At 48.6% G+C, this 26,383-nt stretch overlaps 1 protein-coding gene across 1 annotated transcript; it reads right to left on the reverse strand.

Annotated features, from left to right (window-relative positions):
- Positions 1–6,737: 6,737 nt before the first annotated feature.
- On the reverse strand, positions 6,738–25,886 carry LOC144738220 (uncharacterized). Its single transcript, XM_078621217.1, has 4 exons — positions 25,751–25,886; positions 24,499–24,559; positions 23,299–23,791; positions 6,738–8,371 (listed from the first exon to the last, which is right to left on the reverse strand). The coding sequence occupies exons 1-4, from the start codon at positions 25,884–25,886 to the stop codon at positions 7,100–7,102; spliced, it is 1,962 nt and encodes a 653-aa protein (XP_078477343.1). The 3' UTR covers positions 6,738–7,099.
- Between the last annotated feature and the right edge of the window lie 497 nt (positions 25,887–26,383).

Here is a 26,383-nt window from a genome sequence, read left to right on the forward strand (position 1 = left end):
GATTAACTGCCCTTGGGTGAATTTCACTGTCCAAGGGAGGTTCATGACCCCTGCTGTTTTCATCATTTGTTTTATTGTGGGGGTTTTCCTTTATGGCGGCCTTCTCTTGAAGGCAACTGGGGATTTCCTGCAGAATCTCATTAGCTTGTCTTTTATTTAGGTTCTTCTCCGCACCCCGCTGGTCTCCTCCGCGGACCAGCGTCGTCTCGTACGCGCCCCGCACGTGCTCCCTCGTCAGCTCCTCCACTCTTCCTCACACCCCGCTGGTCCTGATAAGGGACCAGCGTCTCCTCTCGTGTGCCGCGCACGCTCCTTCGTTAGCTCCTCTACTCCCGCACTCCGCACACCGCTGGCCGACGGCGTGCTGAGGTCCTTCGGCCACGTGGCCGATGGCGCGGATTTCTCTCACCACCCAACGTGGCTCAGACTCTTAACTTCCCCAACTGACCCCGATCTCTTCCGGGCTCCCACTTATATCTTCTCCCCCCATGTGACCCTGACTCCTCCCCTTCCGGATCGTCAGATCCGGCCTTCTAATACTGCCCTGCTGGCTCCGCCCCCATTCACCTCGCCTCCCATTAGACCCGAGGTGAACGGTGGCCCCTCCCACATGCCCCGCAGACCAGGCTCCGCCCCCCAATACCCCGGGCCGTGTAATTGGGCCAGAGCCCAGCAACAACCCGATTTACGCTCGCCAGCCGTTCCGGCTGCAATAGGATAAAATAATGCGAGCGACAGCATCACAATCAGGAATCACTAGACACAACGGAGAGTATAACAACAACACAATTAACGAAAGGGAAGGGATTTGGAACGAGTGCGGGTCACCGGCCCGTCCTTCACGAGAGGCGGCGCCCCCAAAGGTCGCAGTCCCGACAGAGATTTAGGAGCGATGGAACCGGAATTATCCGCCGCTGGTGGAGGCCTGTCCGTCCCAGCACCCCGTTCCCCAGAGAGGTCCGTATTCGGGGCCCCTGCAACTGCAACCGCGGTGGGGTTGTAGGGGCAGCGGGGCCAAGTGTCCCCGTCGCCGTGGTAGGCCCACTCGGTGCAAGAATCCATGTGTCCGGCAGGATCACAGCCGGGCCATCTACAGGAGGCACGACAGGCGCGCTTGCAGGTCAAACAGGTAAAGTCAGTGGCGCGTCAGATGCGACAGACACCGGCAAAGCTACGTTAGGAGATGACATATCCACACATGGGACTACGTAGGGTTTCCATCGGGACGTGTGAACGTACCAACGTCGCGATCCGACCCGAACGCGCGCGGACTGCGGGCTTGGGACCTAAATGAGCACAACCGGCCCCTGCCAGGGTTTGTGCAACTTAGGGGAGGTCCCCACCGGTACCTGTGGGCAGTGGAGCTAGGCCATGTCCCCCACTCGCCAGGGGGACCCACGATGAGAGAGCCGGGCGCAACGTTCGTTCCCCGGAACGAACGTTGCGCCCGGCTCTCTCATCGTGGCCGTAGCCAATCGGGCCGCCTCCCGCGCCTCCGCCACGCGCCGAGCGGCGTCACAAATATACTCGGGGAGGGGCTTAACAGGACCCCTCGCCCGCGTGCCCAGTTTCACTTCCACAGGCGGCAGATTCTTGCGGCCGTACATCAAAAAGAAAGATGAGTACCCCGTCGACGCATGTGGCGCCATCCGGTAAGCGGAGAGCACTCCAGGGATATGCAAATCCAAATCGGCCTGCTTCTCGCTAACCGTATGACAGAGCATGGCCGACAGGGTCCGGTTCAATCGTTCAACCATCCCATCAGTTTGTGGATGGTAGGGAGACGTCCGAACTTTCTTAGTCCCTAGTGTGTCGCACACATTCCGCAATAAGTTTTAAGAAAAATTTCGCCCTTGGTCTGTAGGCAACCTTTCCGGCGCCCCCTTGTCCATCACATATCCGAACAGAAATGCATCCGTGATAGACGCCGCCGACTGGTCGGGCAAAGGCCAGGCCATCGGCCAGCGGGAAAGATATTCAACCCCGACCAGCAAAAATTTGTTCCCCCGAGCGGACGGGGGAAAGGGCCCCAGAATATCCAACGCCACCAACTGGGGGAATATACGGTTGCTTTGGCGGCTTCCGCCGGGCACAATGGGAGAACGCCAGAATATGCCCGACGACGTCAGTCGTCATGCCGTGCCAAAAATAATCCCGCTGCAATGTCAATAAGGTTTTCTGCACCCCGAGATGTAACAACTTCTCAGCGTGCAGAATCCGAATCAACTCATATCGCAATGACGACAGCACAACAAGACACCAGCGATCGTGCAAGCCTTCCCTCCACATCAACAAGCCATCACGGGGAGCCGCTCCCGGCGTCCCATTGGACGACGGATATCCCCTTTCCTTCGCAGCCCGACTCCGCAAGGCCCCCAGCTAATCATCGAGCAATTGCTCTCGAACCCACACGGAACGCGGCAAATTCAAAACCCCGTCGGCCGGTTCCGGACACGTGGAAGCCGCGGGCATCTCCACAGCGGACATGACAGGACGCGGGGGCTGTGTAACCCGCGTGCACCTATTCGTGCCAGAGGCGCAGGCGCAGGTGGTTCCCTGCGGCAATCAGGAGAGCGCGTCCGCATTTGCGTGACGCGACCCCTTACGATATTAAATCTCAAACGAAAATTTCTGCAAATTTTCCAACCATCGTGCCAATTGGCCAGACGGTTGGTCAACTTTCAGGGAATATTGTAAAGCCGCATGGTCCGTGCGCACAATGAATTTATGGCCATACAAATACGGGCGGTATTGACGGACAAAATGTACTGTCGCCAACCGTTCCCGGCGGGTAACGCAGTAGCGGGTCCCCGCCGGAGATAAAACGCGGCTCCTGTAAGCCACAACGCGCTCAACGCCACCCTTAAACTGCGATAGGACGGCCCCAATCCCCGTGTCACTAGCGTCGGTATCCAGAATAAAAGGCAGAGTGAAATAAGGGTAGTCCAGCGTCGGCGCTGACGCCAAGCGATCACATAGGCCATGAAACGCCGCCTCCTCCGCCGGCCCCCAGCTGAACCTCCGGTTCTTTGCCGTAAGGAGGTGCAACGGCGTAGCGATCGTAGCAAAATTTGGAACGAACCTGCGATAATAGGAAGCGAACCCGACAAATCGACGCACATCACCCACCGTGGCCAGAATCGGCCAGTCCCGGACGCACGCCGTTTTCTCCGGGTCCGTGGCCACACCGTCAGAGCTGACAATGTGGCCCAAATAGCGCACGGATCGTTGCAAAAGGTGACACTTCTTGGGCTTAAATTTTAAATTGGCGGAACGCACCCTAGCAAAAACAGCATCCAATCTCTGAAGATGCTCCTCAAACGTACGGCTGAAAACAATAACATCATCCAAATATATCAAGCACGTGTCCCACTGCAGACCGGTCAACACGAGTTCCATCAACCTCTGGAACATAGCAGGGGCAGCGTTCAACCCCATGGGAAAACAATTAAACTGAAACAGGGCCCTCCGGCGTACGGAAAGCCGTCTTTTCCCTCGAGGACTCGTCCAGGGGGAGCTGCCAGAACCCCAAAGAGAGGTCAAGAGTGGAAAAAAATTTCGGCCCAGACAAGGCATCGAGGGAATCATCCATATGCGGCAGGGGGTAAGCGTCCGCAACCGACACCTTGTTTAACCTCCGAAAATCAACACAAAACCGCAAATTACCATCCTTTTTCTTTACCAGGACCATCGGAGCGCCCCATGGGCTGTTGAACGGAGAAATAATGTCGGGGGCTAGCATATCATCCACTGCGCCGCGTACATGATCCCTCTCCACCGGGCTCAACCGATATGGATTCATCCGAATGGGAGCAGCATCCCCGGTATCAATATGGTGGGAGAGCAACGAGGTGCGTCCCCCAGATCGAAATCGTCTTTACTAAAGACGTCAGAATATTTATCCAACAGCACGCGAGGCGCGGATCGCTGGTCCGTAGTCAGAGACGCATTTTCCTGGCACAACCCGGTGATCCATCGATCGTCCTGCGACGTCGAGGTCGAAACCCCCCTTACGAGGCCCCGGTGAGCCGGATCATCATGGGCCGTGAAGGCGGTCGTGGCATGGGCCAGAACTGTTCCGGCCGGCACGACGACATTGTCCGCGCCTCAATTCAACACTTGCAAACACGGAGGCTGACCTGGCCGAACAATCGTCTGTGCCGCGACCAGCGCCAGGCCAGCCGTAACCGCGTTGGATGGCGACAACAACACCCCCGCCGCCCCCTTTAACCCCAGGCACGGGCTTCCGATAACGCAGTAGAATGAGCATCTGCGAGCCAGGTGGAATGTCGACCGAAACATCGGACAGCGCCTGCACCTGGCGGTCTGGGGCGGACTGGCCCCACGGCGACGGCAAAAAGAAAATCTTCCGGCCCGCCGGTAACTCAATACAATTCTGATCTACCCTTATCTGAATGGGCATCTTTGCCAGGAAATCGGTCCCCAATAAACACGGCACAGCGAGGGACCTGGAAATTAACACCGTCCCCGAAGCCGACGCACCCCCAACCGAAATACGCGCCTCCACCTGACCAACGATGCCGATACTCCCTCCGTTTGCCGCAACACATGAATCGTAAACCGGTCGTACCCGCGACGGCGGAATGGACAAGAGATGGAATATCACGTCTGAGATGATAGTGGAGGACGCGCCCGAATCTACCAAAATCCGCACGTCGATCCCCTGTATCGAACCCGGTACGGTTGACGACCCAGTAGCGGCTGCGACCACCCTCAGTGCCAATTTTCGCCACTGTGTCAGCGAGCGATGCGGATCCCTTAGAGTCCCCCCGTTAGAACAGGCCCCCGGAACGCATACCGACGGTGATGAATGAGATGACAGGCCTTGCCGGGTGTCTGATGCGTACCGACTTGCCTGACACGGCTGACTCTCCGGCATTGAAGGCGCGTCCCTGGCCGGGGACTCCGGCTGAAGAGGCGGGCGAAGGCAACTCCGACAGTCCTGCGCGAAGTGTCCAATACGCCCGCAGCGGTAACACGACGAGTCGGCCCGCCGCCCGGCTCCCCCCTCGTCTCGGCGATCCATCGGCGGTGGCCCGGAACGACACCACTCCCCCTGGAAGAACCCACTGGCCCGCCGCCGCAGTGAGATCGCCAGGCCCCCTCTCGTCCGGCACGAAGACGGCCTTCGACGGAGTCCACACGACGGCGTCTCCCTCCACGGTCGGGCTCCCCATCCAGGCGGTCATCTCTGCCCAACGGCGCAAGTTGAACTGCATGTTGAGGCACTTGGCAGCCATCCGGGAGGTCAGCTGCTCATGGCCGCACACCGGCAGTGGAATGCCCAAGTCCTTGGACAGCTCCAACATCTGACCCAGTATCAAGGGCTCCAACAAGTCGGGCTCCGTCTCTGGATACGCGGCCATGGCTAGCTCAAGCACAGCGCCCCGGAAGGCCACAGGCGATTCCTCCGTTGCCCATTGCCTCTGGACGAACCTGCGGTGTGCGTCGTCCTGAGGCTCGTACACTTCTGCCATTTCGGCGAACGCCCCTTTCAGTGTCGCCTTCTTCACGGCCGCGATGGAGCAGAAGAATTTCAAAGACTTGTCATCCAGGAGCGTCGGCAGAACTTCCAAGGCCTCCGCATCCGTCCACTTGACGGATCGGACGGCCGACTCAACACGCCACACAAATGCGCTCCAATCTCCTCCAACTGAGAATTATTTAATCGTCGTCAGGCGATGGCTGCGAGTCCCCGAGCTGCTGTCTTCCGATGCAGGCGTCCCATGTGGCGGTGACAAGATGGCGGCTTCCCGCCGTTCGGCCACGGCCACACCCAAGATGGCGGCGTCCTGCTGCGTATCGGGAAGGGCAGGAAGCCTCGCAGAGGCCCCAATGGCGGACGGCTCGGCCCCACCCGATGGCTCCCCGCTTGAAGGCCCAACGCGTGGCTGTCCCGGCTTCATCGCAGGCGCCACCAGGGTGACTAAATCCAGCAAAATGGCCCGTAGCGAATCAAGCTGGTCTGCCACGTGTCACCAGCCGTCCTCGGTGCTCGTTAACGCAGACGGCCCGGACGCCGCGACGACATCTTGTACTCCTGTCGTGTCGCTCGCCGCCACTTTGCCCGCGCCCTCCATGGTCGGGATCGCCACCGCCGGAGGAAGGTCCTCTTCGTCTTCTGAAGATGGCGTAGGTATATTCTTTTTCTTGAGATGTTTTGACATCTCGAAGCACTTCTGACCCCAGTGTAATAAAAGACTCCGTCAGGCACTGTTGGTCTCCGCTTGTCTTTTATTTAGGTTCTTCTCCGCACCCCGCTGGTCTCCTCCGCGGACCAGCGACATCTCGCGCGCGCCCCGCACGCGCTCCCTCGTCAGCTCCTCCACTCTTCCTCACACCCCGCTGGTCCTGATAAGGGACCAGTGTCTCCTCTCGCGTGCCACGCACGCTCCTCCGTTAGCTCCTCTACTCCCGTACTCCGCACACCGCTGGCCGACGGCGTGCTGAGGTCCTTCGGCCACGTGGCCGATGGCGCGGATCTCTCTCACCACCCAACGTGGCTCAGACTCTTAACTTCCCCAACTGACCCCGATCTCTTCCGGGCTCCCACTTATATCCTCTCCCCCCACGTGACCCTGACTCCTCGCCTTCCGGATCGTCAGATCCGGCCTTCCCATACTGCCCTTGCTGGCTCCGCCCCCATTCACCTCGCCTCCCATTGGGAGCCGAGGTGAACGGTGGCCCCTCTCACACGCTCCGCAGACCAGGCTCCGCCTCCCAATACTCCGGGCCGTGTGATTGGGCCAGAGCCCAGCAACAACCCGATTTACGCTCGCATTACATATACAACATGCTCTTCGAGTGTCTGTGATGAGATGATACAAAACAACTGAGTTGCTGAGGAGATTAAGCAAGCACCATATAAATGCTAAAATTATTATAACATAGTATAACATAGAGAATGCTTTGGAGCTTATTGGCTCTAACTCCTGGTTACAGATCTACCCAACCCACAGGTCCGCAAATACTGGCTGCTCTTACTCTGCAGGTTGAACCTAGGAATTGAGTGTGCAACTTCACGTTATTTTAATTAAAAGGCCTGTGACAAAGGTGCATCCATTGGAGCTTCATTGTCTCAAACATACACATCTACCGGGTCTCCATTTGACTTTGCATTGCCTAAGAAGTCCACCCACACCTCCACTTCCACAAACTGCTGGGAGTTGCCTCGCTCAGCCTCACAGTCAGAATTCTCCTCCTGCTTCACGTTGCCTCCATCGATGTGAAGGTCCGATTTTGGAGTTGAATCTTCATCTTCACATTTTACCATCGCTTCTTCGCTCTTCACCATCACTTCTTCACATTTCACCTTCACTTCTGCGCTCTTCACCTTGATACATTTAATTGCGTCCAAGCTGGAATTAAATTCTGGTTCTTTTTTCAGCAGGGATGGGCTCATTGCAGCACTTGGACTTTCACAAGCCAATTTCAGACTCCGCTCCTTGGGGATCTTCTGATGTATGCGTGTTCTCCGGTGTATTTGAAGATGTGATGACAGTGCAAACGCCTTCCTGCAAAGAGTGCACTTGAAGGGTTTCTGTCCTGTGTGTGTTCTTTCGTGGTTGTGAAGATGTGATGACAGTGCAAATGCCTTCACACACACAATGCACTTGAAGGGTTTCTCCCCTGTGTGTATTCTCTGGTGTCTTTTAAGAAGTGATGACTGTGCAAATGCCTTCCCACACAAAGTGCACTTAAAGGGTTTCTCCCCTGTGTGCATTCTCTGGTGTTTTTTAAGATTTGATGACTGTGCAAATGCCTTCTCACACACAGTGCACTTGAAGGGTTTCTCCCCTGTGTGCGTTCTCTGGTGACTCTGAAGATTTGATGATTTTGCAAATGCCTTCTCACACACAGTGCACTTGAAGGGTTTCTCTCCTGTGTGTATTCTCTGGTGTCTTTTAAGAAGTGATGAATCTGAAAATGCCTTCACACACACAGTGCACATGAAGGGTTTCTCCCCTGTGTGCGTTCTCTGGTGACTCTGAAGATGTGATGACTTTGCAAATGCCTTCTCACACACAGTGCACTTGAAGGGTTTCTCTCCTGTGTGCGTTCTCTGGTGGTCGTGAAGAATTGATGACTGTGCAAATGCGCTTACACACACAGTGCACTTGAAGGGTTTATCTCCTGTGTGCGTTCTCTTGTGTGTTTTTAGATGTGATGACTGTGCAAATGCCTTCTCACACACAGTGCACTTGAAGGGTTTATCTCCTGTGTGTGTTCTCTGGTGGGTCTGAAGATTTGATAACGCTGCAAATGCGCTTCCACACACAGTGCACTTGAAGGGTTTCTCCCCTGTGTGCGTTCTCTGGTGTATTTTAAAATGTGATGACTCTGTAAATGCCTTTCGTACACACAGTGCACTTGAAGGGTTTCTCTCCCCTGTGTGTTATCTGGTGTCGTTTCAGAGGAGATAAACCTGAAAATACCTTTACACAGAAATTGCACTTGAAAGGTTTCTCTTCCGTGTGTGTTCTCTGGTGGATCTGAAAAGTTGATGACTGTGCATATGCCTTGTCACACACAGTGCACTTGAATGGTTTTTCTCCTGTGTGAGTTCTCTGGTGCTGTGTCAAACTTCCAGTACGATCCGTGCTGTTTGCACACTGGTCGCATTGTTTCCTTCTTGTACCAAGCTGCGCTGAGTCCCTTTGCTCCATCAGACCAATTTTGCAGAGGAAGAGTCAGAGGAAGCGTCAGCTGCAGACAGAAAAACATATCCACACCATCTACGTCAGTATCAAGGCACAGAGGAATGCATATATACACAGTCACACATGACTTACACATCTATACTTATTCATATATTCATGATATATATTCTTAGGTTTTTTCGGTAAAGTCACGTAGGTAAAAAATTTAAATTAATAAAAGTAAAATAAAAATCACGACGTTTCGGAGGCAACACAAGCTTCCGTCTTCAGGTGGAGCCGTCACAGCCACGACAGCTGTCTCAAGTAAATGAGAGATTACAAGAGCTACCACTCCGTATATATAATGGTTGAAGAGGGGAAGGGCCAAGTACGGCACACTTTTTATTAATATGGTAAGGTGAGGCTTAAGACTAAGAATAGACTGCATAACAAAAGACTGAGCCTTTGTTATGGAGAGGTGCGGTTTGTGACTACGCCTAGCCTACATAACAAAAGTGTGAAAAAAAGAAAAAACTAAACCTGGTAAAACAAAACTGGCTGTCTATCAATAACCTGTAATAGTTGTCTGTCAAATAAGATGGTGCAAATAAGTGTAGTTAAATCTTTTTTTTCCAATGATTAACCATGCAAAAAAGATTTAACTACACTTATTTGAACCATCTTATTTGACAGACAACTATTACAGGTTATTGATAGACAGCCAGTTTTGTTTTACCAGGTTTATTTTTTTATTTTTTCACACTTTTGTTATGTAGGCTAGGCGTAGTCACAAACCGCACCTCTCCATAACAAAGGCTCAATCTTTTGTTATGCAGTCTATTCTTAGTCTTAAGCCTCACCTTACCATATTAATAAAAAGTGTGCCGTACTTGGCCCTTCCCCTCTTCAACCAGCTCTTGTAATTTCTCATTTACTTGATACAGCTGTCGTGGCTGTGACGGTTCCACCTGAAGACGGAAGCTTGTGTTGCCTCCGAAACGTCGTGATTTTTATTTTACTTTCATTAATTTAAATTTTTTACCTACGTGACTTTACCGAAAAAACCTAAGAATATGAATCCTTGCAGTCACGAAAGCTTCAAATCTAGAATTCATGATATAGTGAAAATAATTCCCCAATTCATCACGCGGGCTGTTAAGGCACACAATGGGAGGGTCAATGGTCATAAATATGCCTGGATGCTCTAGTATCTTCAAAATGAATGTTTACCCAAAACTCCACACACACAATTTCGGCTGTCTAGCTATGAAAAGAATATTTAAGAAAAATTCAGCTATAATAACAAAGTGTGTTGAAAATAATGCTATTTGTATTATACCGAAATGCATAAATGAATGTTCAATCGAAACTTCGAGGTGGATTTGCTTGAATGCTCGGATGAACAGATCTAACTTCAGCTGCATATGTGCTGAGATATTTTCCTGACTGTTTCCATTCTTACAAAACGTCCTAGAGGAAAACTAAATTAAACTATTGTTTTGATTTAACCTCCATGTTCAATAGTTAATATACTTTACTGCAAATACAAACTTGACACTGTCACACACTCGCATGGTAAAAAGGTGGTGGTGGTGTGTCCAGAACCATGCCTGGCCACCTTCATCTGCTCAGTATTAATGCTTCCTCACTTCACCATGTAATTAATTCAAGATGAATCAACATAGCAGGGGCCCACAATAAGTTCAGCTTTCACTTACACTATGTAACACAATTTTTGTCTCTGGATGGCTAGTGTTATTTTTTTTTATTGGTTATGCCCACAAACTTTCCTTTTGTGACCAGGACTTTACGTTAAGGAATGACACAAATGAACACATTTACTCATTGAAAATAGGTACATTTCAAAATATCACTGTCTTGGTCGCAAAAGCAAAGTTTGTGGGAATAATAGCCATTTTCTGTACTTTTGAGGCATAAGCAATTAGAAAATAACACTTACTACGCAGGGACAATTCTTTTTGTTACGCAGTGTTATCAATCATGTTTGCGGTCGGCGATAATCAAACTAATTGTTGAGTTCATAATGCAGTGAAATAACTGCGCTACAGCTCACCACAAAGATAAACTCTTAAATACACATGCATTTCACATGGATCATTAACATCTGACCTATAAACGTCATTATTTCTGTCTGTGTATCTGTCTGTGTACAAAACTTGCGAAGGATTTGGTTAAAAAAAAAAAAGAACCCAGGTACCACGCCATAAGCCCTGTAAGTGAGCCAGTGCTATTCCATTTTCGCATCCGTCAACTTTAAAGTAGTTAAATTAAAAATGTAGTGCTAAAGTCACGTACATAAAAAAACTATTTACAAACTTATTTACTCTATATAAAAGTTCGTGTGTGCGTGGGGACGTCCATGTGGGTGTGAGTCCATATATGTATGTGCGTTGTGTCTGTGAGAGTCCGTGTGTGTGTGCGATGAGTCAGATGCCTTCTATGACCTCCTGTCACAGGTGCTAGCTCAAGTGGCCCCACAGGATAGAGTCATCTTGTTGGGTGACTTCCATGCCCGAGTTGGTCATGATGCTGGCACCTGGTCTGGAGTGATTGCAAGGCATGGGCCAGATCAGCTCAATAACAACGGTAGGAGGCTGCTCGATTTTTGTGCAGCCCATGGGCTTGTAAATACCAACACGCTGTTCCAGCATCGGCACATCAACACAACATCATGGATGCATGCCGGGTCCAAGCAAGAACATCTTCTGGACTACATAGTGACGGAACAGCGGATGCGGACCCATGTCCTTGACACCAGGACCTACCGTGGAGCTGATCTGCCCATCGACGTCTCAGGATGGCGGCGGCGTGTGCAGTGGTGTGTGAGTTGTGCTGCGTGAGTGAGTGTGAGCTGTGCATGAGAATGAGCTGCGTGTGAGCTGTGTGTGAGTGTGTGTGAGTGAGCTGAGTGTGTGTGAGTGAGCTGTGTGTGTGAGTGAACTGTGTGTGTGTCTAAATTGTGTTTAAATTGAGATTGACGGGTGCAGGGGGGTTTAATCGAGACGCCATGCCCTGTGCGTTGTGCTGTCAGGAAGGCCCATTTGCGGACACGTCGCATCTATATATATTGCCAAACGTGTTTAAGTTTTTGTCTTGTGCACCACTGCCTAAGCAGTGTGGCTTACAGTTAACGACGAGTGAGAGAGCGAGGCCTTGCCTGGATTGGGCCGAGGCATACCCCTTCACCCCCCACCCCCCGCTGATTGGAAGCAGTGGCGCAGCATGGGGAAGGATAAACTCAATTTAAAGGGATACAGCTAAAGGATAAAGCCTACATGTTCGACAAACTAAACTTGTTCTTTGTTCTAATGTTCTAATGTTCACGCTGTCAACTCGCCGACATCTTCGAGATTTTAACTGAGGATGCTTGGTTGAGGATTCGAAACAACTGCCTCACTCTTCACCACGATCACTGTGGGGGTATGAGTACAGCAGCAAAAACTACTGCAGCTGCAGCTGTGCCACGGGTGGGGCGGAGGCAGCGGCTGCAATCCGTCAGGGCTGACGCGTGGCGGTGTTCACTGCGTGGAGAGAGACGCCACCACCCACACGGAGGTTGCGGCCTAGCTCACGCTCCCCACGTACCCCCCTGCTTGCCTGGATATCCCTGCCGGCGAAAGTGCGATGCATGGAGAGAGAGACACCACCCACACCGAGGTTGCGGCCTAGCTCTCTCCCTCAAGCTCCTCCAAAAACTCTAGCACACGGGCGAGAAGCCGTGTATGTGTGACGAGTGCGGCAAGACATTTCTCAACGCTCGGCCTACAAGTATATATATGTTTTTCTTTTCGCTTGTGTGTTAAACTGTGTGCAACCCTGATATTTTAAAGATGGCAATTCTCCTGCTGTGTATCCTACTGCTGTCCCTCCCAGCTATATCTAGTGCCACACTCAACTCTACAAACGGATACCCGCCTAACTTCGCGTCCATACTTGTTGCTCAATTTTCCACTACACTTGCTAATGAAACAGCTTATAGACACTTCTAACTTTATCTTTGTCCCATTACTTCACCAGTACTCCTTCCAAACTTCATTCTGCTCTTAAAAACATTACCAACTGCGAGCTGCTGCTATTTGTCCAAGGTTCGCCGCTCTTCATCCTTTCACAGAAAATACCTGTGCAGACTATTAATTCTACTTTTCTTGTTTCTGGGTGGTATTGAGCTTCATCCTGGCACAAATGTAAAGAACTTGTATAATCCTGTAGATTTTTCTGGCAGAAAAGGTGTCGGTGTTCTACATGTCAACATCAGAGGGCCTGTGATTAAATGAAGTCAACTAAAACTTGAAGTGGCAAATCTGGACCGGGACATTTTTTGCCTAAAAGAAACATTCCTCACTCCTGCCGTTAATGACTTGCAAATTACGATTGACAACTACAACCTTTTTCGGCGTGACCGAGGATCTAAAGGAGGTGGAATTGCCATCTATGTTCATAATGCTATTGCATGTTCACCAGCTCACTCCTTGTTTAAAAAATGTTGCTTTGAAGGTCTGGCTCTCAGAATAACTCTCCCAACTAATCAACAGATATTGGTAGTGTGCTGCTATAGACTGCCTAGTGGGAAGGATGTTGAAGCTGTGTCTGCACCGAGAGAGCTTCTTGGGGGCCTCCCGAAAGGTGAAATAGTTTGTGGGTGATCTAAATTAGAATTGGCTAAACCCACCGGCCGTGGTCACAAATTTTGCAGATTAATTTAGCCTGTTTCAATTAATAAATATCCCCACAAGACCCAACCTAAAAAATCCGGGACAGTCATCTCTGCTAGACGTCCATATTGACAAATACCCCTCACAATTCGCACTGACTAGTGTTCTGGCTAATAACCTTAGTGATCACTCCTTCATATTTGGGGTGAGATCATCAGCCAGACCCAAAGCCCCCCCTAAATTGGTTGAGAAGCACTCTGAGAGAAACTTTAGCATTCAGGCATTTACTAATAATGTGCTTCACTCGGATATTGACAAGGTCTGTGATATCCCAAACCTGACTACGGCTTGGGAGACCTTCAGATACACGTTTCTCCAAATTATTAACAAACATGCTCCGTTTATATGATTACTAAGCTCATGAAAACTAGGGACAAGGCTTGGGCATGTGCTCAGAAAATGTGTTTGGTCAATGACTGGCTATAATGCAGGATTTTTAAAAAACACGGCATGCAAAAAATGCCTACTTTTCCTCCACTCTCCTGGAATCACGTGGAAGTGACAGGATCTTCTGGAAAACAAAAAAAAAATATCGAAAAGGCATCCAAAACAGATAATCTGCCCGTTGAGCTTGACCGAAATGGGGAATATTTTTCAGAGCCCAAAAAAATTGTTGACAATTTTAACCTTCATTTTTCTGAAGCTGGTAACCTTTTTGATAATGTACTGGGAGTCACCCCTGCTCATGCAAATTCCTATACCCTTGTCCAAACATTAAACGAATTTAGTTTCCAGCCAATCCACAAAAGTAATGTTCTGAAACAACTGTCCTACCTCAAAGGGTCCTCCCCTCTAACGGAGAAGATAGTATTCCCGTCTTTGCTCTGCTAACTGTTGGTCACATAATATATAAACCTATAGCCCATATTTTCAACCGGTCCATCAAAGAAGCATCAGTACCTCTAGAATGGAAACATTCCTATGTTCGTCCACTTTACAAAGGGGGCCCTAAAGATGATCCAAATAACTACCGACCAATCCCAATTTTGTCCCCGTTGACAAATGTTTTAAAAAAATTATTGAACTACCAAATTAACAGTTTTCTGTCCGACAACAATCTATTACATCGAAAACAATCTGGGTTACGAAAAAAATACAGCACCACATCTGCTGCATTAGTAGCCTTGATAATTTGTAGTACTGCGCCAGTCTTTTTCTTGACTTGTCCAAAGCCGTTGATACAGTCGACCACAACACCCTGCTTAGTAAACTAAGTTGCCTCGGTTTCTCCAAACACGCAGTAGAATGGTTAAAAATGTACCTCTTTTCTCGCACCCAAACTGTATTCACAGATGGTTGAAGGTCAGTGTTAAGATAACAAAAGGGATTCCACAGGGTTCCATCCTTCGGCCCCCTCTTGTTCTCTCTTTATGTCAATGACTTGGGCACTGATCTAAATCATTCCAGGGTAAATCTTTTGTAGATGACACGATACTGATTACTGCTGGCCGCTCTCCAGATGACGTGATTGCTAAGCTCCAGGGTGATTTCAACAAACTACAACATCAGCTAGTTGCTCTTAAACTAGTCCTGAATACCTCCAAAACCAAGGTGCTATGCTTCTCACCAGGACTAAAGCGGGAAGTTATTTTCCCCCAATTACATTCCTTAAATAATGATCAAATAGAGCAAGTCAAGATCTATAAGTATCTTGGGGTCATCCTGGATTCAAAACTGAATTTTGAAGATCACATTGATTATAGTGGTAAAAAGACAAAAATAACAATTGGTTTTCTGTATCGACACAAGCACTGCTTCCCGTTAGGAATTTGATCAAATCTACCATACTGCCTCTACTTGATTACTGTGACATCGTATATAAATCAGCCCCACAGTACTGTACTGAAGAAGCTTGACTCAATTTATCACTCGGCCTTAGGATATGCATTTAACTGTCAATATAGGACTCACCACTGTGATCTCTACATTGGGTCAAACTTAACATCTCTTAACGTTCGACGGCTTGTGCACCAGATCTTATTTATTCACGATGTACTTACAAAAAAATCTGCAGACTACCTGCTGGTTCCCCTCTCTGTTTCGAAGAAAAAGTATGTGACCTAAGGTCTTCGCTCATTTACCAGCTTCACATTCCTTATTGCCGTACAAAAACTGGAGGAAGGGCCTTTGCTATTGATGCCCCCAGGGTCTGGAATGCTATTGCCATGTTGTTTTATGTCATTGTGAAATTTCGGTCACAGTTCCTATGATCACTGTTACATTGCTTTTATGGCTTTATTTGTGATTTCGAAAACGTTATTTGGTTTGACCATGTTTGTTTGCTGTAGTACGGAGTTAAGACTGATGGCTTTAATATAAGTTTTCCTGTGGTTGTTGTTTGACTTGCATCCCACTGGGATTTTTGCACACAACGTTGGTGTACGATGCTTTCTGGAAGATTTTGCTGTTCTTTACTGGATGTTTCTGTTTGCGCATAGTCACTTGAATATGTTTTCTTGTTCGTGTTTTTGTTTTTTGTTTGTTGCGGTTGCACCCGATTCAAGAGCTGAATGGCTCACAGGGAAATACCAAATAAATTAAACTGAAACTGACTTGTCATCTGTAAGATGCGCCTGCCATTCTTCCACTCCAGTGGTGGGTGTACACCCAGGACCCCATTCAAGCCCTTTGTGGCATTGTCTCAGCCAGCTGATGAAATTTGCAAGTGAGAAGTTAATCTTCCCTTGCGGTTGGGATTGGCATCGTCCCCCACTATTCCTGATGTCGAGGGGAAATGGGCGAGGTTTAGGACTGTGGCTCATGCAGCTGCAATGGCTGCATTGGGTACACGGTCCAGACCTCCCCAGAGATCCTGGCTGACAGAGGTGTTCAAGCTGGCTGAGAAAAAGCGACAGGCCCACTCTCATCGCCTACAGCATCCCACGTCGGAGAATGAGGAGGCATACCGCAGCCTTCGCTCAGGGGTTTGGAGAGCCGTGAAGCACTGCAAGGATGGGTGGTGGTCGCAGGTTGCTGAGTAGATGGAGTCTGCCTCAATGGCCCCCGATCACAAATCGCTCTTTAATTCCATCAAAAAAGCAACCTGCAGCGCCACACCTATTACCCTCATTAGGGGAAAGAGTGGTGACCTAATCTCTGACCCCCAGGAACAGCTTTGCAAACTTGCTGAGCATTGTGGAGATGACCCTGCTGAGGCTGCGATGCCTCAAATATTGGTAGAAGTCACCCCGTGTGAGTGGCTGGCAGAGGTGCCATCTGTTCAGGAAGTACTGAAGGCGATCCAGAGTCTGAAACCAGTAAAGGCACCAGGCAGAGATGATCTCCCAAGCAAAATGCTGAAGGTGGCGTTTGTGCAGACTGCCCTAGTGAGGGAAAAACGTATTCGATCCCCTGCTGATTTTGTACGTTTGCCCACTGACAAAGAAATGATCAGTCTATCATTTTAATGGTAGGTTTATTTGAACAGTGAGAGACAGAAACACAACAACAAAATCCAGAAAAACGCATGTCAAAAATGTTATAAATTGATTTGCATTTTAATGAGGGAAATAAGTATTTGACCCCTCTGCAAAACATGACTTAGTACTTGGTGGCAAAGCCCTTGTTGGCAATCACAGAGGTCAGACGTTTCTTGTAGTTGGCCACCAGGTTTGCACACATCTCAGGAGGGATTTTGTCTCACTCCTCTTTGAAGATCTTCTCCAAGTCATTAATATTTTGAGGCTGACGTTTGGCAACTCGAACCTTCAGCTCCCTCCACAGATTTTCTATGGGATTAAGGTCTGGAGACTGGCTAGGCCATTCCAGGACCTTAATGTGCTTCTTCTTGAGCCACTCCTTTGTTGCCTTGGCCGTGTGTTTTGGGTCATTGTCATGCTAGAATACCCATCCACGACCCATTTTCAATGCCCTGGCTGAGGGAAGGAGGTTCTCACCCAAGATTTGACGGTACATGGCCCTGTCCATCGTCCCTTTGATGTGGTGAAGTTGTCCTGTCCCCATAGCAGAAAAACACCCCCAAAGCATAATGTTTCCACCTCCATGTTTAATGGTGGGGATGGTCTTCTTGGGGTCATAGGCAGCATTCCTCCTCCAAACACGGCGAGTTGAGTTGATGCCAAAGAGCTCCATTTTGGTCTCATCTGACCACAACATTTTCACCCAATTGTCCTCCGAATCATTCATATTTTCATTGGCAAACTTCAGACGGGCATGTATACGTGCTTTCTTGAGCAGGGGGACCTTGCGGGCGCTGCAGGATATCAGTCCTTCACGACGTAGTGTGTTACCAATTATTTTTTGGTGACTATGGTCCCAGCAATCTTGAGATCATTGACAAGATCCTCCCGTGTAGTTCTGGGCTGATTCCTCACCGTTCTCATTTTCATTGCAACTCCACGAGGTGAGATCTTGCATGGAGCCCCAGGCCGAGGGAGATTGACAGTTCTTTTGTGTTTCTTACATTTGCGAATAATCGCACCAACTGTTGTCACCTTTAATTTCGATTTAAAGCTTTCGCGACTGCAGGGATTCATCCTCTTGGTTCTTTCGGTAAAGTCACGTAGAAGGGAAATAATAAAATAATAAAAATAAAACATAAAAAAAATTATTCTCACGACGTTTCGGCCACAACGCAAGCAGCCATCCTCAGGTGAAGAACAGGTCTGTCGGAAAGACAGCGTCTGAATGAAACACCACCAGGCTTGGAGCGTATATTTAAGCTGGGTTGGAGAAGGAAGAGCGCGTTGACAAACTAATTTGCATATCAAGAGGAATTTAGCATATTTATGGAAAATGCAGATATGGGATTAGTCATTACTTGTGGAATTCGTAGGAGGTGAGCGGGGGGTTTCAAAGTCAATTACGATACTATATATTACCTTTTACATTGTATTAAACATTACACTTTTATACTATTTATTATTATACAATCTGCTATACACTATTCCATTGACCGTCGCGTGTATAGTGAATATACAGCAGTGTGGTATACAGTAGGGTGGGTAGAATAATACATAGTATAATATTACAATGTATAGTCTAAGGTATAGGGTGGTGTATAGTAATACAGTATATAATTTAATGTTGGGTTTGTCTATGGCAGTATATAGTACAGGGTAGACCCGTGTGATGTAAGAGAAAAAAGTTTAGCTGGAAGCATATTATATTTTTTGCGACATAGAAATGTAATGTATTACTTACTGTTAGTAGCTCAGCTTATTGGAGAGTATATTTAGTATACTGATGATACTGATGTAGTTTATACTTTAGTTTTTTTACGTGGTGGTTTAGTTGCTGCAGCTCCAAACTATTAACATTCCTTCCCTTTATTAATGCTAACCCTAATACCTCCCTTTGATGCTGCTAATCCTGCATAATGCACGGGCATATTATGACTTTGAAACCCCCCGCCCACCTCCTACGCATTCCACAAGTAATGACTAATCCAATATCTGCATTTCCCATAAATATGCTAAATTCCTCTTGATATGCAAATTCTTTTGTCAAGGCGCTCTTCCCCCTCCAACCCAGCTTAAATATACGCTCCAAGCCTGGTGGTGTTTCATTCAGACGCTGTCTTTCCGACAGACCTGTTCTTCACCTGAGGACGGCTGCTTGCGTTGTGGCCGAAACGTCGTGAGAATAATTTAATTATGTTTTATTTTTATTATTTTATTATTTCCCTTCTACGTGACTTTACCGAAAGAACTAAGAAGATGTTGTCACCTTCTCACCAAGCTGCTTGGCAATGGTCTTGTAGCCCATTCCAGCCTTGTGTAGGTCTATAATCTTGTCACTGACATCCTTGGTGAGCTCTTTGGTCTTGGCCATGGTGGTGAGTTTGGAATCTGATTGATTGATTGCTTGCTTCTGTGAACAGGCATCTGTTATACAGGTAACAAGCTGAGATTAGGAGCACTCCCTTTAAGAGTGTGCTCCTAATCTGGGAGCCAGAAATCTTTCTGATTGAGAAGGGGTCAAATACTTATTTCCCTCATTAAAATGCAAATCAATTTATAAAAATTGACATGCGTTTTTCTGGATTTTGTTGTTGTTATTCTGTCTCTCACTGTTCAAATAAACCTACCATTAAAATTATAGACTGATCATTTCTTTGTCAGTGGGCAAACGTACAAAATCAGCAGGGGATCAAATACTTTTTTCCCTCACTGTACATGACATCATAACAACAGTCTGGAACACTGAATGGGTTCCGCAGAATTGGAAGGATGCCCTAGTGGTCCCCCTCTTTAGAAGGGGGACCGCACAGACTAACAACTACAGGGGCATCTCACTCCTGTGTGCCAGGAAAGGTCCTGGCAAGAATTATTCAACATCGCCTTGCTAGGCACGCCGAGGAGAGGCTTGCAGAGCCCCAATGCGGTTTCAGGAAAGGGCGGTCCTGCACAGATGCCATATTTTCTGTCAGTCTGCTACAACAGAGGTGTAGGGAGCATCTATGCTTTATTGACCTGGTCAAGGCCTATGATACCATCAGTAGGCCTGGGCTCTGGGTTGTTCTTCGTGATGTTCGAGTCCCTGACTCTCTGCTCACGATCATTAAGGACCTTCATGATGGTGAGCGGGCTCGTGTAAAACTAGACGAATCACAGCTGTGTTCGTTAGTTTCTGAAAACGCTTGTCCTGGTGAGGGTTGTGGTGGCAGCATGCTGAGTAGGGTGGTCCAGGTCTCCCTTTCCCTGGCGACAGACTCTAGCTCATCCTGGGGAATTCCAAAGTGTTCCCAGGCCAGCCGAGCGACATAGTCTTGGGCAAGCCCCGGGGTCTTCGCCCAGTGGGACGTGTCTGGTAGAGTTCCAGGGGGAGTCTATTGGGGAGCATTCTTACTTATATTCTATATTGATATCACCCCTAGAGCCAGGCCCAGGGGTTGTGTAAACAAAACAAGCACCTCGTGGCTGTGTGACCCACGAACTCACTCAGGCCAACTCGAATTGGCTAAGTGGTGCCATCCTGTGCGTCAAACATCCACAGGATGAAGGGTGAGGGGCCGGTGCGATGCCAGTATGGCAGGGAGAGGGATGGTCTCAGATGGACTAGACATTGACGATGGACACTCAAAGCTTTGTATGGAGCAAAAGTACAGGCACCTTCCACACAGTGTTATCTATATATATATATAAAATCGCGAATCTGTCTGTCTGTCTGTGTGTGTGTCTATGTGTCGCTGGACCATACGCAGTTTCATTGGACGGCGGTTGCCCCTGGCAACAAGTAGCCGCGGGGTGGACGCCATTTTTAATTCCCGTTAAAAATAGGCGCACGCATTAACACGCGACTCTGAGGTAAATTCATGAAAGTTTCACGTCCTCTTCACTCCCCCCCCACCACAATGTGTGCAATTACTATTATAGGGTCGGTACATAATTAAATTATAGCGATTACACAGTATTATTGTAGCGCGGGGGGGGGAACGGCACCCGTACCCAGCCTCACCCGGGTGGCCAATTTAGGCGAGGCCGGAGGCTCTGCACGGTACTAGGCCTCGACACCCGGCACGCGACTGTGAGGTAAATTCAAAGTTTCACGTCCTTTTCACTCCCCCCCCATCACAATGTGTGCTATTACTATTATAGGGTCGGTACATAATAAAATTATAGCGATTAGACAGTATTGTATTGAAAATCTTATGAAAACTTTCAAACATTACATAGCAATGAAAAAACAACTGTGTAATTACTTTTAAACCTGACGCGCCAAGAATCTATTCTTTAAATGTTGACTGTACAAACAGTCATTAAGCTGGGTGAGCGTACTGCCAGTCTATAATGTAGACTGTAGGCTGCTTATTAAATTGGGTGAGTGTACTGGCAGTCTAGAATGTAGACTGCAGCCTGGTTCTTAAGTAAAGTTAGTCAATTTGTAACACGTACGCTTTTGCGACCATTATTCATAAACAACGTTATTGGGTTTAGATCGCCTTATTTATTAATGTGTTCTAACCCTCCACCACCCGACACGGCCAATCAGTAAAAAAGTGTCACGTTCAGAAAACACTAATAGTTCACTGCTTTAGCCCAACGGTGTGTTCAAGCGTTCAACCACAAGAATTACCATTTCTGATGAAAAAACAACTGTGTTATTACTTTTAAACCGGACGCGCCAAGAATCGATTTTTTAAATGTTCACTGTACAAACAGTCATTCAGCTGGGTGAGCGTACTGGCAGTCTATAATGTACACTGTAGCCTGCTTATTAAGCTGGGTGGTTGTACTGCCAGTCTATAATGTAGACTGTAGCCTGGTTAATAAGTAAAGTGAGTCATTTTGTAACACGTACGCTTTCGCGACCATTATTCAAAAACAACCTTATTGGCTTTATATGGCCTTATTTATTAATGTGTTGTAACCCTCCACCAACCCACACGGCCAATCAGTAAAAAAGTGTCCCGTTGATAAAAGACTAATAGTTCACTGCTTTAGCCCACCGGTGTGCTCAAGCGTAAAACCACAACAATTACCATTTCAGAGTAGGACGTTTCGCTTATGCTGGATGCAATTACCAGCCAAACGTCGTACTCTAAAATTGTCTGTCCGTCTGTGTACGCTCGCTTGCGAGGGATTTGCCGGGAGGCACGTCCCGTGCCCCGCGATGGGAATAGGCATGTCAGTTTTTTTATCCGTCACCTTTAAAGTGGTTTAATGATGGATTTAGTGATATTCAACTTTATTTATAAATTTCACCGCGCCGCTCGGCGCTTCCCATGCCAAAAATTGCGGGATCGATCCCCGCGTCCTTCACAGGCGAATATATTTTAAAATCTTTTATATTAAGTTCGCTGCCACGCATATAAAGAATTTTGAGTGAAAAACTTTACTTTTACGGCTTATACTTATTATTTATTCATGTGCATGACCATCCCAACTCACGCGCCTTTCGTGGGGGAGACGGCTCATGCCAAGTGGCACGCTGGTAGTGAGGGGAACATTTTTTTTACCATTATAAATGCTTTAAAAATACACTAAACGCTCTGCTAAATTCTTCACTGCCGTGATGTCCTGCCACATCAACTTCTCCGGAGGGGGGTGCGGCCAACTGTGCGTTTTCTGGACCATGGCTTTGCCCACATTTACCTTCCGGACTTACGGATATCTCAAGGATCCCCAAGCCGGTACACACTCATTTTCCATGTGTCCGGGAATTTTGTGTTGCGTCGCTCTATAGTTTCCTGTAGCGAACCGGACTTCACATAAAGTTAATGATCCGAGCCAACCGTCTACAACTTGAGTTGTATGGCCAATGGCAGAGACGTGTTAACAGCGCAAGGTGGAAACAGACTGGTCATACTGAAAGGCGTCAGGTCAACGTTTCGTTCGGACCCCATGAATGGGGGGCACGCAACACTATTTTCACAGCGCCATAGTCGTGTTGCGTCATTGGTAGGGAACTACAACACGACTCTAAACTACAGTTGGGTTTCCCCATTGGTAGGGATTTACAACCCGACTGTCAACCGACAATTCGTGTTGACGCTTTTGCGTTGAGCGCTATTGGTCGTGTTTTCCCACGCACGTGTGAACTTGCTGGAGTTAATTCTAAGTTCCTTTCTATTCCATAGAAAACAAGTATCCATGTCTACATCAAGCAAGGGAAAGCGTAAAGCGCAAACCACGACAACTAAACAAGCCAACAAGAAAGCCCGTACAACGACCGACGAAACAGCCTCCATACCTGCACCAAAGCGCGTTATGACCGAACACCAAAAAAAGCAAAAACGTGAACGGGCGGCGTTTATACATGCGGCGCAAACGGCAGAAGCGTTGCAACAAAGCCGCGAGAATAAAGCAATTGCCAAGGCGCGCTTGCGCACCCAAGCTACTGCCAAAGAACTTGAAGCCAGACGCCAACGCAACCGAGAGCTCATGTCTTACGCACGTGCCAACGAAACCCCCGAAGAATGCGAGGCGCGACACCTACGCGACCGTGAGGTTACGTCGGACGCACGTGCCGCGGAAACCGAGGAAGAACGCGACGCGCGACGCCAACGCAACTGAGAGCTCATGTCGGACGCACGTGCCGAGGAAACCGACGATGAACGCGAGGCGCGACGCCAACGCAAACAAGAGCTCATGTCTTACGCACGTGCCAAAGAAACCCCCGAAGAACGCGAGGCGCGACGCCTCCGCGACCGCGAGGTGACGTCGGACGCACGTGCTAACAAAACCGCTGAAGAACGCGACGCGCGACGCCAGAGCGACCGGGAAGTTACGTTGGCCGCACGTGCTAACGAAACCGATCAAGAACGCGACGCGCGACGCCAGAGCGACCGGGAAGTTACGTCGGCCGCACGTTCTAACGAAACCGACGAAGAACGCGAGGCGCGCCGCCTCCGCGACCGCGAACTTACGTCGGACGCACGTGCCAACGAAAGCACCGAAGAGCGTGAAGCGTGACGCCGAGTGGATCGCGAGGGAACTGCCGTGGCACGGCAAAATGAAGATGAACGCCAGCTCTCAGCACGACGCGCTGACGATGCGCAGCGCAGAGCTGTCCAGGTCTCGACAAACTATCGAGACCTAATTGGCGCGGCATTCGTCTATTCACCCCACGACCCATATGCCGATATGCGCGTTCTCCAACTTGGTCTCATGGACAAGCGGTGTGTCCAATGCACTGCTTTGACGTTTGCAGGAGAACCCAAGGGTCTATCTTGTGCAAGTGGCAAGGTCGTATTGCCTGCTTTGCCACAACCCCCTTCGCCGTTGATTGAACTGTTGTACGGGAATGGAGACTTGGATCGGCATTTCCAAAACAATATCCGGCGCTTTAACTCTGCATTTCAGATGACCAGCTTTGGTGCAGACGTTAAGGATCAGGGGGCTTTATGCCAACGTTTCGCGTCAAGGGTCAAGTGTACCATAGAATAGGGTCATTGTTGCCTTTCGGTGATAATAATCCTCAGTTCTTGCAGATTTATTTTTGCGATGCTATCGACACCGCCACCGATGCTCGATTGAGCTTCACAGTTCAGAACGAACGAGATCGGTCCAAGGACCGTGAGGTGGTTGTGATGCTTCAAGACATGCTTAATGACCACAACGAGTTGGTGCGGCAGTTCAAAAACCATCTTGGGAATTTGACTACGCCAGGCCAGCGCTTGATCATTCGTGGGGACAAAACACCTGGGGATGAGCATCGTGGGCGGTACAACGCACCAACGGCACCCGACGTCGCAGTTATCATCTGTGGAGAAAACGGAAAGAGAAGGGACATTGTGCTTGAGAAATCAAGCGGTGTTCTGGTGCGGATTTCCGAATTTAATCCAACGTATGATCCACTGCAGTACCCCTTGATTTTTTGGAACGGACATGATGGTTATCACTTTGATATCTATCAAAACGGAGGGCAAAGTGCTAAAAAGGTGTCATGTATGCAATTCTACTGCTACATGCTCATGATTCGCGACGGTACTAAGAACCTATTGCTGTACTATCGTGAATTGTTCCATCAGTTCGTGGTCGACATGTACACCAAAATTGAATCTGAACGATTGGACTTCATCCGTTACAACCAAACAAAATTGCGGAGTGAATCTTACTTCCATTTGTGTGACACGATGAATCAGGCAGACGCGGATCCTACTCAAATTGGGAGACGTGTCGTCTTGCCTGCTACGTTCACTGGTAGCCCCAGACACATGCACAAATACGCTCAAGATGCCATGGCGTATGTGCGCAAGTACGGGCGACCTGATCTTTTTGTTACGTTCACATGCAACCCCAAGTGGGAGGAAATACAACGTCATCTATTCCAAAACCAAAAACCTACACATCGTCACGATGTGATCGCTCGGGTCTTTCATCTCAAGATTAAAAAAATGATGGAAGTCATCTGGAAGGGAAAGATATTTGGTGACACCATTTGCCACATGTATTCGGTGGAATGGCAAAAGCGTGGGTTACCCCATGCGCACATCTTGGTTTGGTTGGCAGAAAAAATACGCCCGAATCAAGTGGATCTCATTATCACTGCTGAGATCCCAGATTCCAACATCGACCCTGCTTTGTACACAACTGTCACTACAAACTTGCTTCATGGTCCATGCGGAAGGGACAATCCTTACTCACCGTGCATGCTAAATGGCGTTTGTTCCAAGCGCTACCCGAGGCAATTCATGGTCGAAACACAAACTGACAAAGAAGGGTATCCTTTGTACAGAAGACGAGATTCCAACCATGGTGGTCATACATTCAAAAAGACTATCCGTGGGAAACATTTTACGTACGACAACCGATATGTTGTGCCATACTCGCCGATTTTGTGCAAGATGTTCCATGCGCACATCAATGTCGAATATTGTCAGTCTGTGAAGGCTATCAAATACATTTGCAAGTATGTCTACAAAGGCAGCGACCAAGCTGTGTTTGAGGTCACTGGAGGCACTGAAAATTTGGACGAGGTTCGACAGTTTCAACAGGGCCGCTACATAAGCAGCAACGAGGCTATATGGAGAATCTTCAGCTTCTCGATCCATGATCGGTTTCCTGCCGTTGTCCATCTTGATGTGCATCTCGAAAACGGTGAATACGTGTATTAATTCTAGATTTGAAGCTTTCGTGACTGCAAGGAATCATCTTCTTAGGTTTTTTCGGTAAAGTCACGTAGAAAGTAAAATAAAATAAAAACAAAAATCACGACGTTTCGGAGGCAACACAAGTCTCCGTCATCAGGTGGGACCATCACAGCCAGATTAGCTGTATCAAGTGAGGCAATGATTCAAGATGTAATCCCTTAAAAGCGAGTTGAGGGGGGAGGGAGAGGGAGGGGGGAGCTCATCAGACTATGGTAGCCAATGAAAGGAACGTATCGGGAGGGAGGGGGGGCGAGGCCAAAAGGGTGGGCGATGGACGTGGAAGCGCTTGTGCGCAAGCGGCCAATTACTGCACACGCCAACACAATGGAGCGATTGTGCGCAAGCGGCCAGCCACTGCACTCGCCAACACAATGGGCAGAGAGGAGGAGGGGGAGGTCTAATACACATGATAGACAAAAGAACGAAAATGATGA

The sequence above is a fragment of the Lampetra planeri genome, chromosome 78 (assembly GCF_965212315.1).
Source record: "Lampetra planeri chromosome 78, kcLamPlan1.2.h2, whole genome shotgun sequence".
NCBI lineage: Eukaryota > Metazoa > Chordata > Hyperoartia > Petromyzontiformes > Petromyzontidae > Lampetra > Lampetra planeri.

What these genes read in the sequence shown, in the direction of transcription:
- LOC144738220 (XM_078621217.1), bottom strand. Translation starts at nt 25,886, where the DNA reads ATGCACATCAAGATGGACAACGGCAGGAAACCGATCATGGATCGAGAA. An exon ending in CCAAATTTTCAGTGCCTCCA is followed by an intron (nt 24,560 to 25,750) that starts GTGACCTCAAAC and finishes TTTTCTCCACAG; the next exon opens with ATGATAACTGCGACGTCGGG. An exon ending in CCCACGATGCTCATCCCCAG is followed by an intron (nt 23,792 to 24,498) that starts GTGTTTTGTCCC and finishes GTGCCACGGCAG; the next exon opens with TTCCCTCGCGATCCACTCGG.